At 44.0% G+C, this 13,924-nt stretch overlaps 2 protein-coding genes across 2 annotated transcripts in view; one reads left to right on the plus strand and one right to left on the minus strand.

Annotated features, from left to right (window-relative positions):
• Positions 1-54: 54 nt before the first annotated feature.
• On the minus strand, positions 55-1,664 carry LOC147236563 (DNA damage-inducible transcript 4 protein-like). Its single transcript, XM_086170769.1, has 2 exons — positions 1,419-1,664; positions 55-1,250 (listed from the first exon to the last, which is right to left on the minus strand). The coding sequence occupies exons 1-2, from the start codon at positions 1,579-1,581 to the stop codon at positions 742-744; spliced, it is 672 nt and encodes a 223-aa protein (XP_086026895.1). The 5' UTR covers positions 1,582-1,664; the 3' UTR covers positions 55-741.
• A 10,719-nt stretch (positions 1,665-12,383) lies between these two features.
• Positions 12,384-13,924, plus strand: part of spock2 (SPARC (osteonectin), cwcv and kazal like domains proteoglycan 2) — a 32,888-nt gene continuing 31,347 nt past the window's right edge. The window contains exon 1 of the mRNA XM_086170779.1: positions 12,384-12,716. Within this exon, the coding sequence (XP_086026905.1) occupies positions 12,528-12,716 (189 nt within the window). The 5' untranslated portion in view covers positions 12,384-12,527. The remainder of the gene's footprint in view (positions 12,717-13,924) is intronic.

Below are 13,924 nucleotides of genomic sequence, written 5' to 3' on the forward strand. Positions count from 1 at the left end.
ACACTTTTGATTTTTTTTATGACACTTCATTGATACTTATCAACACTGTAATAATAAAAAAAACGATCAAAGAGCTTGAAGTATATCATGATTTAAAACACAGAAGTACAAGTTAAGCATTTTGAAGTATGTTCATTCCAGTGCTTGATTCTTTCACGCTGTCTACTGGACTGTTCAAAAATGTATCCTGATCAGCAATTTTCCTCAGTAATTCTCTTTTACAGTTATTGATATCTTCAAGCTCAATATTTCCATACATTCTGCCTCTTCATCAAAATTTTCCTCAAAACACATTTCCACAATCTGAGAGTACCGGTAATCTTATTTGTTACTGTACCTTGATAGTCTGATAAACTTTGAAGTAAACCACCTCAGACTAATAGAAAATACAATATTTATTTTTAATTTGTTACAAGTACAAAAAACAGGTTACAGTATTTGACTATCAAATACAAAGTGTTTCCTGCCAATGTTACATAACACTTATAGGAAAAGCAACAACCCAGTCTCATATTGATGTTTACTGTTTAGCCACTTACATCATGATAAGTAGCTGCTGTGAGATTCAAGTGCGTTCCAGGGACACCGAATAATTATTCACAAAACCCCCAACTTGTCAGTCCTTGATGTTTTTAGGAAGACCCTGTTGATGCGATTCGAGCCTTCACTTTGCCATTTCAAAACCAATCGTTCTCTTTTCACAGTCAAGACAAATTCAATTTATTACCACGAATGGTTTGGTCAGCAGCACTCCTCAATCAGCAGTTCCCCTGAACAGTACAATTTCCTCTTTATGGCCCTGAAGCTCGGACTCAGTCTTAGAGTATGTCTTGCAGTTGTTTCACAATTCTGCAGGGTCTTGTTACCCGTGAAGAACTTCTGAACCTTTGGCCACAGTCCGCTGGACTCAAGTTTGAGCTCCAGGGTCACTTGAAAGGTTGGGACAAGAGCTTCATCCACTGCAATCTGATCCAAGATACAAAGGGAGCCCAGGTCTCCCCTGTCCACACAAAGGTCTATTAGTGCCCCCCTGAGACCACAAGGCTCACTGAAAGCCAAGTGAAGCAGTTCTTGGCTTATGTAGTACAACAGACAATCAGGCAAGATGAGTTTGGAGCAGCCCAGTATGTGCGACGCATCACTGAGGCTTTGTGCGATGATGCCCACAAGCTCTGTAGCCAATGTCTCCTCCAGGGGATAAAAGAAGAAGCTGCTCTCTGTCTCATACAAAGACATATCTGCCACGGATCCTGAAACACAGGAAAAAACAGGGTTACATGGTCTGGTTGTGAAGTAGAAGGGTAATTCTGATTTCTGATCGTAGAATTTGCACATGCCCCTTTTGTCATTGTCAACAAGAAAAATGCACAACTGAAGAGAAATACACACATCAATGAAATCAAAAATAAAAATCTCACCAGTCTCTACTGTATTGCACTCATGATCTATTCTCTGAGGGGACCCCTTGAGCTCTGTCAACCTCTGCAACAGACTGCCCCAGGACAGTCGCTTTGGAACCCTGTTCTCCACAGGGGAGGGAGGGAAACTGTCATCCAGTGACTGTTGGCAGGAAAATGACATTTTGAAAGAAAACGGTTCCGACTTAAAAAAAAATGTAAATATTTAAGTATCCTGCCTAAATGTGATGTAAGTCGTCCCAGAGCCAAACCAGCTGGACGAGTTGCAACAATGGAACAAAGCCTTAAATACCCAAGCCAAGAAGCCCCGCCCAGGAGATTTCTTAACCAATCAGATTTTAGCCCACGTCCTCAACTCGCGTTCCTGCCTGGTAACATTTTTAGGCCCCCCTAATAGCAAATGTTGTCCCCCCCTCACAAAACAGTTGTACGGCGAAAGAATGATATAAAGTAATAATGTAATAACGCACGAAATGAATGCACAGAGTGCATGCTGGTGTCATCTATGACACCAGAATGTAGAAAAACACCCCGGGGGATTGAGAAACTTTGTGGAAAACTACATGATGAGACTGAAGACTCGCCCGTGTCTGTGGTGCACGTCCCGCACGTACACTTAGTGATACTTACGGGAATACCTGAAAAACGCTTTTTTTTTAAACACTCTCATTGAGAAATGTTATTGTTTTTGTTGTAATAATTTTAATCATCCAATGAGATCTGTATATGATTTGGTGTTATTAGTGTCCAGGAAAACATTTTTTCATAAAGGAAGAAAAAAGCAATTCCAAAAGTTGTCATGTCAGTTCAACCACAACTGTTGGGGGAAGATAATAAATCATTTTTTCTTATTCGTCCCTTGTAGTGTGAAGAAAGTGTATTAAGGCGATTCTTCCGTGCTTTTTAAAATACCGTTCATTTCTTGAGTCGTTTTCTTGAACACGCCCGACCCCCCCCAACAGACCCAAAGCTCTGACTCCCATCACGTCGACCCCGACCCTCCCCCAGTTCTCCAGAAACGACCCCAGGCTGTTTTTACTATGGCCTGTTTTGGCCCTGAGCGGAGTCATTTTTCATAGTTTGCCTCTTATTACATTTCAGGTGAGTTACTTTCAAGTATACTGAATGAAAGCCTATGAGGTCAAAGTCATTGAGTGAAGGGTATCAATAATAACAGTATAACAATTACAATATATTAATAAAACTTCCAGCTGTACGGATGTCCTTTTGGCCTAAATTTGAATTGAGTTTGACCATGTTCCTTTTTTTTTATTTCCTAAAGAAGTTTTGGGGTGATCACGGTGTTGCCCCTCAAAACAAATGTATGCAGACCAGACTGATAATGCAGCATCTTTGTTGCACACACTGCACCTAGAAATCCATATAACTCAAGTAGGCTTACTACTTCTCACAAAGAAGGCATTTTCTGTAAAATGCTCATATTCCCTCTACAAAGAATCCACCCGTAATCCATTTGTAATAAATGTTTTCGCCTAATTTGTGTATCATAATGGAGATAGCTATGGTCTTCATCCAGGCTGAGCATTTCTTTAATCAGACAAGTGTTGATTTTATACAATAAATTACCACACGGTGGCGTTAATGCGCAACCTTCAGTGACAGACAAAGGTTGAGCGAAAATCCTGTTAGTGTCTTTGTTACCTTTCCATCCAGAAAGGAAGAATTATAAATATTTCATATCACAGGGGGATGTTATTGTGTTTTGGTTAATTGAAATAAATATATATCATGGTTGTTGAGCTGATATCTGTTCATCCTGAATGTACATCACCTCTGTCCTTGTCACGGTACAAACATTGCGTGCATGTTTTTGTGTAAAAGCACAGCTTGACTGCACTGATAATTCTTAGCATCTGTGTCAGTGAACGCATACTTGGGCAGCCTCGTTTGGTTATGACAATTTATTCTTTTATACATCTCAAATATGAATGTATATCTACAGTGGACTTAACAATTTAAGTGGGGGGATTTGGCTACTTTGCAATGTTTGGGGTTCAGTATTATTTGTGCTGTGTTTTGAGAAAAGGGAAAATGGAAAGCAGGAAATAAAGCGTGACAGCTCTGTGTTTTACAATTCAAACAGACCTGCGAGAGCTGTTAGGCCACCCTGCCTCAGGCTATTTAATTCATGTATAATATATCTACTACCAAATTGACTGTTAGGATTTTGTTTTTTTCCTCACACAATTTTGCTTTAATTTGAAGTGTAACAAAGAACCCATATTTTTCTATTTCCCTTTGATGAACTATTTAGTGTTGTTATGGGGTCCAAATAATTAAAACAATTATAAGACATCAAAGGAAAGAAAGCAATATACTTATACCTGAATTAGCATCAATACAGTTGTTTCTCCAACACTCTATACTTGAGTATGCTCTTGTTGATGATTAATTAAGTCAGAGGTAAAAGAGTCCCATGTTGTTGTTGCCATGCTGCAGCTGCAACTGCAGCTATAGCAACCGTACTCTGCCGTGAACATCCCACTGAAGCTGCTGAAATCTATCGTCGGAGCTCTAGTGTAGTTATCTCAGGGTTGGATCGCAACATAAAATGTAGTGGGCAAGATTATTTCAACAAAACGGTGAAAAAAAATACAATACTCGGTGTTAAAGCTTGGATGGCATTCCAAGTACTCCGTCATCTGAAACCTTTTTAGTAGTGAGTGCACGAGGTTCTGCCTTTGTGTGTGTCTGCAACACTGGAAGTCGGAACTGGGACAGTGTTACATTTAGTTTTTTTGATTTATTGCAGGAGAAAGCAGAAAAAGACCTGCCTTCTCTGGTGAGCCGGAGAAACCTTTTGACTAGTTTTGCTAAAACACACTCTTCTTTATCAAAGCATTAACTCTTTACGCACCACTTTCCACTCAAACATCAAAGATTAGAGAGGAGTCCTGGACCTTGTATCATAGGGCAGGTTTGACTTGTGGATTTCGTCATTGCAAGTTTAATCAAACGAATCATCAGCGCTGAGTAACTTTTTGAAATATCTTTTATACTTGAGCTTAGCTCTAAACTACCCCAACTTCGCCTTCTTCTCTTTTCGGCTTTCCCCTTCAGGGAAAATCTGCTTATTAGGTTTGATTTGCATGATTGGTTTTGGCAAAAGTTTTATGCAAGATGGCCTGACGCAACCCTCTGCATTTATCTGAGATTGGGACGGGCTCAGGGAGACACCGACCCGTGTCGCCCTGATGCTGCATTTCTAAACCACTTCAACTATTCTTCTATAATTATCTATGATCAAAACCTGTTTTCTTCTATCCAACAAATGATGATGCCACTTTCATAAGAAACTTGTGTAAAAACATGTGGTCATTTTTTTCTTTTTTTATGTTGGTTCATTATCTTATTTTGACAGCGTTGCCTGATTATTGTCTCAGATATTATGATAACAACGTTGTTTTTGAACAGTATGGGAATTATCTCAAGATTTTGAGAAAATGAAATGATAGGGAAATCCAATTAATGCGTTACAATGGAAAAAAAATTATTATGCGATAATATGCTTTTTATACTATTTTGGGGCCACTTGTTCTTGGACTCCTTCTCTTGTGACCTCCTTATAATGAGATTTACCAGTTACTGTATAAAATGTATAAATGTGATTTATTCCATAAAATGTGATTGCCAATTACATAGTTCTCAGAAAACTCAATTTGGTTGTTTGTGTGAAACAAGCTGCTAGTAGAATGAAACAATTACTTTATATTGTTTGGAAAAACATCCAGTAATTTACTCAGTATGAGATTTCACCTGAAATTATGTCTTCAATAGACAATTACAAAACTCAAATTTTTTATAGTATCGATTGCCTTCCATTAATTACCGATTTTGCAAAACTGTCTCCTTTCAATTGTTATATCCTCAATATAGAAAGTCCACACACAAACAAACATCGAAATACCAGTTTAAGCGGCCACAGCTTACTAGACTTGAGAAGCCCAAACCTTTAGGCATGGTATGTGGAGGCAAGCGAGGCACCTCTTCATGACAGCGGTAGCGTGTGTGATTTGTCAATGGCCAACATCTAATCTTTACATGCCTGCACCCTGCAGCAAGTACAGCCATCACAATTTCTCTGTGTCACAGAGAGCAAGTGAGGAACACTATTTTTTTACATCTCCAACTAGAGGAGCATATTTTTCCAGCTTTTCTAATGGGATTACCTGAAAACCCTTATGGCTACATGATTTGAAAGAATTACTCTGCAATTTTTCCTAACTCGCTTTTGTGACAGAGATGGAGATAACCACCCATGGTCTTCCCCTTCTCAACTCTCCCAGCCCCCTCCAGGTGCTGCAGCATCAGTGCTTTAACTTCCCACGAGCGTTTATTGCACACCATGTTGATCTTCTTCTTCTCCTCTCAGCTTTTCCCTTCAGGGGTCGCCACAGCAAATCAACTTTCTCCATCTAACCATATTCTCTGTTTCCTACTCTCTCCCACCAACTACCTTCATATCTTCTCTCACTACTTCCATAAATCTTCTCTTTGGTCTTCCTCGAGACCTCCTGCTGGCAGCTCCAGTTCCAGCATGCGTCTACCATTATATTCACTATCCCTCTTCTGTACATGACTGAACCATCTCAGTCTGGCCTCTCACACTGCTGGTTTGTGTTTGACAGTCAAGTGTCTTAATTTGAGGACTGATGAGGAGACAGAGATACAGTGATGCCTTAATGTGAATGCAAAGAGGGGGATACAAGTAATGTAAACGTGTACTCCCACTCCACTTCAGATATGGTCCTCGCATAGTATGGGAAGCAGAGGTTTGGCACAACCTTGCTCTAACAGATGTGGTTTTGAGTCAACAGTCCAAACATGGGGGAAACACGAGGGGTGGTCTTTCTCAACAGTTAGACTGAGGGTGCACCCCCCCCCGTTACATAAACTAACGGTGCAGGTTAGTGTCACACATCAAGCACGGCATTGTACAGCTATTCAACAATGGAGTTCTTGAACACAGAACCACAAGAAGCTCCCAACAGTCACCATAACTCAACTTGCAAAGGGTTCTGTGGTTCCGCCAGCCAGTCACCCTACCACACACCACTATATTGTCCTTCATCTTACAGAATAATGGTGTTATTGAAAATGCACTTGGTTGCTGTCATTAATGTGATTTTCTAGATGTATGCTTACTTATCAGTGAATCTGACTTAAAATATCTCAAAATAATACTGTGTCCCTTTTTAACTTAATTCGTCGATAAACGTGTCAGCATTTGGATAAGAGATTTATTTGGTAGCAGCTATCTTTTGCTTCTCTGTATAAAGACAAAATCAAATATGAAAAGAAATACATACAACAGGACTTATTAAAGTGTTCCAGTAACAAGTGTTCATCTGGTGTGTCCCCTCAGGGCAAACCCGAGGATAAATGCAATGAAAAATACGTCAGACGGGCCAAATGTAGTCGCAGTATGGCACAATGCTGTTTACACACTGCTTATCCTTGACACATCGAGACACGGGTGAACAGAGAATAATGATGGAGATCCCTGTAGTGTTTCTTCTAATCAATTCAGGTGGCCAAGCTGCAGCTCTATGATTTCCACCAACAACAATTATAATGAAACTGCCTTTTTAAGGCCTGCAAAAGATTCAGGGCCATACCTTTTTGCTCACTTTTGTTGTTTTTCAGTTATGTGACAGGTATACAATGTCTGTTGTTTTCAACGTAAATGTATGAATGAATTTTTTTTAAAGATAAAACACATTCAGAAACAATTATAGCACAAGATAAACCGTATTGTTGATAATTGTGAAAAAAAAAAAACTTTCTCTAAACAAATGGTTGACAATTCCAGATCATCAGCTCTTGAACATCACAGGTTGATTTGTGAATTGTTGTTCACTCGGCACATCGAGAGGCTGCTGGTTGCTGTCGTGTGTGTGTGTGTGTGTGAGTGTGTGTGTGTGTGTGTGTGTGTGTGTGTGTGTGTGTGTGCCAAACCTTTTTATGAGCAATAATAAGGCAAATTCTCTGTTTTACACGGCTTGTTTAGCATGCTCTGAGTACAACATTGAATGAATTGGAAGATCCTGCTCTGCTCAGAGCGTCGGTGCAGCATTTATTCTGAGTAAATATATCTTATTTCTCATTTCTTCTGATTGACACGCAATCTTGAAATTTCTCTTCGGGCAAAACATGTGCTTCTTTGCAGTTCCATCAACTGGCCCAGCTGTTCCCCGTAGAATTTTATTCAGATTTAATTTCATTTCAATTCAATGTGTACATTGGCCCTCTGCCCTCCACATAAGAAGAGGATCTTGTGGATTCAGAATTTTTTGAATACAGTACTGGTCCAGTATTATCATTGAAGATAAGGTTTCCAGAAGTCAGACTGAGATAGTTTGGTCATATACAGAGGAGGACCATTAATTATATTGGTAGAAGGAGGCTGAGGTATGAACTATCAGCTAGAAGGCCTAGAGGAACACCAAAGAGAAGATATGGAAGGGGACACGAAGTTTGTTGGTGTGAGAGGAGAAGATACAGAGAATAGGGTTAGATGGAGGAAGTTGATTCACCGAGGTGACCCCTGAAGGTAGCAGCCAAAAGGATAAGAAGAAGAAAGAGATTGGTCCAATATTATTGTAACGCTTCAATGAAGATGCCTGCAATGAGGCTTTCACCCCAGATGTCACTGATTTATTCCCAACAACTTCTCTTGATACAACTGTACTAGACTCCACAATCCACATCACTCATTCCACATTCTTGAATCTTACCGCTCCCACCCCCATCAGCCTGCTACCACCGCCTCTCTCCACTAATCACCGGACTACATCATACATGACAAACATGCAGTCTGGCGATCAGTGAAGGGCCGGAGAGTGACAGGTCAAAAGCCTCTAGATTCTATTCTGGGGTTGCTACACTACCCCCCACTACCACCACAAAGTTCCTCGCCCCCGAGTGACATTCAGAACTGCACAACAGTCCCCCCCCCAAACATGTCAGTGATCACTACTTAAGGCACCCAACACATTAGCAACACAAACAACAACTTGACATTCTGAAGTAACAAAATGTTTTCTGGTTTTCTTAAACAAGGAGCACAACAGAGCACATTTTTGCCTGTCATTTGAAACCCTAACTGTTTCCTCGCTAAGGGGACCTGCAAAGTCTCTGTGCGAAGCTGGTTTCTCTGCCTTTAAGGACGAGCTGCCTGGGGAGGTGGGGGCCGGGGAACTGTTGGTTTTGTGTCCAGCTGGGGAGCAGGGGAAGAGGGAGAAGGTTCGATGGGTGGGGAAGGGGTTAGGGCCTTCTGTTGTCCTCTGAGGCCCCACCCAATGACTGTCCAGCGTAGGGCGCGTCCACAGAATCTGGGGGCCTGCCAAACTCCACCGCCACTGGGGTTTGGAGCTACACCCCAAGCATAAGGAGCGGGGCCATGGACTCCTGGACTGCTGACCAACATCCCATGCTTACCAGAGGTAGATGGCTATCCCAGTCCTGCTGGTGTTGTGGGGTTAGAATGACCAGCTGATGTCCTAAGGTGCGGTGATGTCTCTCCACTAACCCATCAATCTAAGGTTTTTTTTTTTTGTGATAGCCCCTAGTTCTGTGACACAGTACTGCCTCTCATGCTTATTCAACACGCAGCTGAAGTACACATCAACCCGCTCCCCACCCGAGAAGGAACATCCCACGCCTATGTAGCCCATGTCCACATTGAAGACGAAAGGCAATGTGGGGTCGGGTGGAGCCAGCACTGGAGCCTGACTCTGGGCCTGCTGATGGCTGCCGAACGCCTCCTGGAACTCCTCTGTCCACAAAAAGTCTCTCCCCTTTTAGTAACAGCTGAAACAGGGGTGAAGCCGTGCAGGCAAACCCTTGAACAAAACCTCCAGTAGTACGAGGAAGAACACGCAAGAGGCTTTTTAGCTGTCTCTGATTTGCAGGAATGGGCCAGTCGACAACGGCTCAAACCTTCTCCTTCCTGGTGCTGTTGCCCTCAGCCCTGGCTTTGTGCCCCAGGAAGTGCACCCACCTTCTTTGGTGCCATGACAACCACTGCTGCCCACGGACACATGGGTGGTGGGGCGCAGGAGGTAGAGCAAAGGTCGCCTTTGGAACCGAACTTTCCTGGATCGATTCGTAGTGTGTTGAAGTGTTGTTGAGCAACACTAACTGTTCCCCTGGCACTGGTCACCGGCAGTCTACTGCTCATGGTTCATCCATAATGGGTTAATTGGAGAGAACAAATTCCCCCACAGTGATTAATAAAGGATAAATAATTATTGTTTGAAGGCCCTACAGCATTTTCGCCACTGCTTCATCGCAACCCTGCTGATGAATGCGTCACTTGATTGGCCGCGCATACTCTGTGTCTAGGTGAGCTGGTTCCGATGAAGTCTCATGCTATACCAGATGCATTTTCCCTATCTCCTCATCACTCAGCGCAAAAGAGTCGCAAAACTCCCTCAGTACCTACCACAGCTGCTCCTGCTGCTGGGGGTTCAGGCGGCCACCATGTCCCCCGCTGCAACCATCATCCTCTCTTCCTCACGCCCTGTCATTTGGTGGACAGGGCAGGGCATGGCAGCTGCGGAGAGTTACTTCCTGGGGCTGAAGGAGTGATTGCTGCTCTGGGGAAAAGACACCAGAAACTGGGGTCTGGGGATGGGTTGATGAGCAACAGACTCCATGGCATTCATCATAGGACAGACAGGGAGTTTGTCTGGAAGAACCCTGGGGAGCAATGTGACCGCTGGACCTTCCCGAAAGCTCACTTTCCCTTTCAGGAGTTCCAGCTGACAACTTGCAGCCTTTAAAAAGTCATGGGTCCTGTACTGTGGCTACCCAAGCTGGGTGATGTATCATTCTCCCCCCCACCTTCACAGAAAGTATGCCTGTGCCCTTCATAGAGCCAGCTCACCTGTGACTGTGCGCAGTTGCACACCAGCGGCCTTGAGTGGTGTCCCTTCCAGTACCACATCCAGCCTCACCACAGTCCCCGTGGACCCTGCATCCACCAGTGCCAAACATCGTACTCCCTCCACGGTAACGGGAATGTTACAAGAGTCACCTGCAGAGGCTCGTCGCATAACGATGACCAGCTGCCAGCCTGAACTAGCAAAGACGATTGCCTCTGGGTGAGGTGGCGTCTGATTCCCCCGGCTGTCCTGTTGGGCCCCTCTCTGTGGCGGTGGGGAATGAGGTTTTGTTCCAGGAGGGGCTGCCGTCAGGATCTGCATATCCACCTCTATGCAGGCCCTGAGCAGTTTGCTGGAGCCTGATGGGAGCTGGGGCACTCTCTAACCAAATATCCAGGACGGCCAAACCCTCAGCAGACCCTGGGCTCTGGGTATGTCCTGCGTGTCGGCTGTCATGCCACACCGTTCAATAGCTCAGCAAATTCATTAACCCACGCCGACCTCTCTCCCTCCGTGGGACTCGCCACTACAGCCCTTACAGCATGAGGGTTCTCCTCTTGACCACTTGTATCAACCTCTCTTCCACACAATCTCCCTCTCCAAAGCCATCTCCAAGGCTGCCTGCTGCGTCTGGGGGTGTTGTAGCTGAACCTGGACACGCAGCTCAGCAATGCAAAGAGCTCTGATAAACTGGTCGCGGACCAGCCCCTCTCTGTATATATGACGGCATGTGGCCATAGGCCCGCCAAGTCAGGCTCTCTATTTTGCTAGCCAAAACCCGCAGCGACTCACCAGACTTCCCATCCTGATTACTTAGCTTGTTATGCAGGAGCCCTGGTTGCAAAAACTATCGGAACAGCCTCTGTAGGGACTCCAAATACGTCCTGTACTCCCTCCCTCTCACTGGGGTCCAACAGCAAGAGGCAGGACAGCGCATTGTCCGTGAGACATAGAGCCAGCTTCGGCGCTTTCCTCTCTATCAACCACCCCTCTGCCTAGGCTAACAGTTCAAACTGGGCTTGGAAAGCTTCCCAATCGGACCTGCCAGAGAACTTGGGGACAGTGCGCCGCTGCCTCCGCAGTCATTACACGCCTGTCGGTCACTTCCGGTGCGGCGGGGAGTGGCACGAATCTCAGAGGATGATGACGTCAGGCCGGCCTCGTTAGCCAATTTCACCGCGGCGTCTCTCACCCGGTCTCTGGCTGCGCGTGTAGACCTGACAAACTGACCAGCCATCTCCTCCGACCGGCCGAAAGCACCACCGTCCTTCCTGTCGGACCTCTCCTCCATCTTCACTGTCGGTCCTGGGGTGCCATCCATGCTACCCGACGGCTAACAGGCTAATTCGAGAAAAACTGCAACAACATCAGCAAGGACGCCGTCACTTCGAACTCACTTCTGACTCCAGTGTAAACGCTTCGATGAAGACGTCTGCAACGAGGCTTTCACCCCAGATGTCATTGCTTTTTCAACCGGCTCTCTCTGTTTCCACCAATCACAGGACTGCATCCTTTATGACAACCTGCAGTCCAGTGATCAGCAAAGGGCCAGAGAGTGACAGGTCGACAGCCTATAGCCTCTATTCTGCGGTTGCTACATTATCAACACGAAACAGTTTTAAGATGAGGTGGACAAATGATTATTCTGAACGTGTATATGCTCTATATGTGAATATAGTAATTGCCACAAGGAAATAGAAGTGATCTAGTGATCATTCTAAATTGACTACAATCTTTTGAAAATATGGACTTTGGTATTAACATTTATTTACATTTTTTTGTGTGTGTGGGGGGGGGTTCTGAATTCATTTTGTGAGTATGCTTATTCAAAGGATGGGGGAAGAGGCGCGGGGGGGGGGGGTCACATGACATTTTCACCTTGTAAATTTCACGTATGAAGACATAAAAATAGGTCTTTTAAGTATTTATGGATTCAAACAACAACTGTCACGTCACAAAGCAGCAGGATTTTCCACATCTTTAAAATGGGTCTCTCTCTCTCTCTCTCTCTCTCTCTCTCTATCTCTATCTCTCTCTCCCTCTCTCTCCCAGCAGTAAAAGGAGCATCCTATGGGCTAATCAGTTGGTAGTTTCATTCCTGCCTCAGCATCCTCCTCCTCCTCCTCTTCCTCCTCTTCCTCCTCCTCCTCCTCCTCCAAGAAGAGACCGGTGCGGTGTGACGCGCTCCTTGCCCGCTGCCATGGTGGAAATTACGGATATGTTGTGCCTTCTCGTCTCGCTGGCCGTGCTGGCGGGTTCCACTTTCCAGACCGATGTGAAAGGCGTCAAGGAGTCGGAAAAGCCGGGGAATTTCATGGAGGACGAACAGTGGCTGTCCACCATTTCACAGTACAGCCGCAAGATCAAGCACTGGAATCGCTTCAGAGACGTGAGTCCGCCGAGGCGCCCGGGAGAGATGTGCGGTAATGCGGTACAAGATGCGGGAGGGAGGTGGGGGATTGGCGGGGGGCGCACGTATACGAACACACACAATTCTGTTCATCCTGGAGTTTTCCATTGACTTTCTTAGCCCCGAAAAATACAAACTTGCAGCAGTTGTTTCTACGCAACTGGCAGTCCGTATTCCAGAATGGATGCCCTTGCTTATTTAATTATTTTTAAAATCGAATTTTTAAAATATTCAAAATGTTTCTAAAGAGCTCAAATAATCACAGGGACTAAATCATTTTACCGTTGCACTTTTTAATGTAGCCATTATAATTTAACCTTTTAGATTTGATTTGAAAAAAAAACAATCACTTCACAATTTATGATGGTATGGTAGTGTTTATGATCTGTATTTTTGGAAGAAATGCAAAGTTTATCCATAACTTTCACTTTGTAAATGCAAATGTTCAAAATTATAATGTCTGGCAGCTCATATACTGAGTCCAAAGAATGCCACAAATGCAAATATTCACCGCATGTTTGTTTCTTCAACCTCCTACTTTTAGCACAGCTCCTTCTTTTTAATATCAAATCATTCACATTTCATTCCCGTTTGCAGCACAATCTATGTCATTTTAGAGTCTCTAAGATTGGTCTCCCAACCATGTGCTTCTAGACATCTCCCGCGGGCTTTCATAAACAAGAGAATTAAGCAAGTAGAGCAGAGGGGTGGAGATTGATTGATGTGCATATTCACCTAGGCTTACTGAACAGACTGAACTGGGTTGCAGGGATTGATTAAAGCCTGCAGGGCATGCAGGCTGATATATTGCCATGTCTGCAAATGTATGGATGTAGTTTTGCTTCCAGCACTGTGAAATGATTACTAATGATCCCAACAGGATTTAGACAATAGTGCAGTTGGATTACGTTCCATATGAATCCTGTTAATTGAGTTCTAATTGATCCAGGGAGGCTGCTGCAGCATGTGATAGGTATCATTATAGGATTTGAAATGTGAGCGTTGGCCTTCTCTTGAATGTCTGTATAAAAACAATGACAGACCTTTTAAAGAGGGGGCGATGCTTGAGCCTGTCTGAGTAACAGCCTTTCCAGACAAACCACTGCGTCTTTTGTTGATCAGCGTTCATATTACTGCTTAAGTCGAGGGTAATTGATGTCCCTGAAGAAAAGGTGGATGCTTGGGAA

The sequence above is a fragment of the Fistularia commersonii genome, chromosome 2, assembly GCF_037954325.1.
Source record: "Fistularia commersonii isolate RoL2024-O1a breed Wild chromosome 2, RoL_Fcom_v1.0, whole genome shotgun sequence".
Classification (NCBI taxonomy): domain Eukaryota; kingdom Metazoa; phylum Chordata; class Actinopteri; order Syngnathiformes; family Fistulariidae; genus Fistularia; species Fistularia commersonii.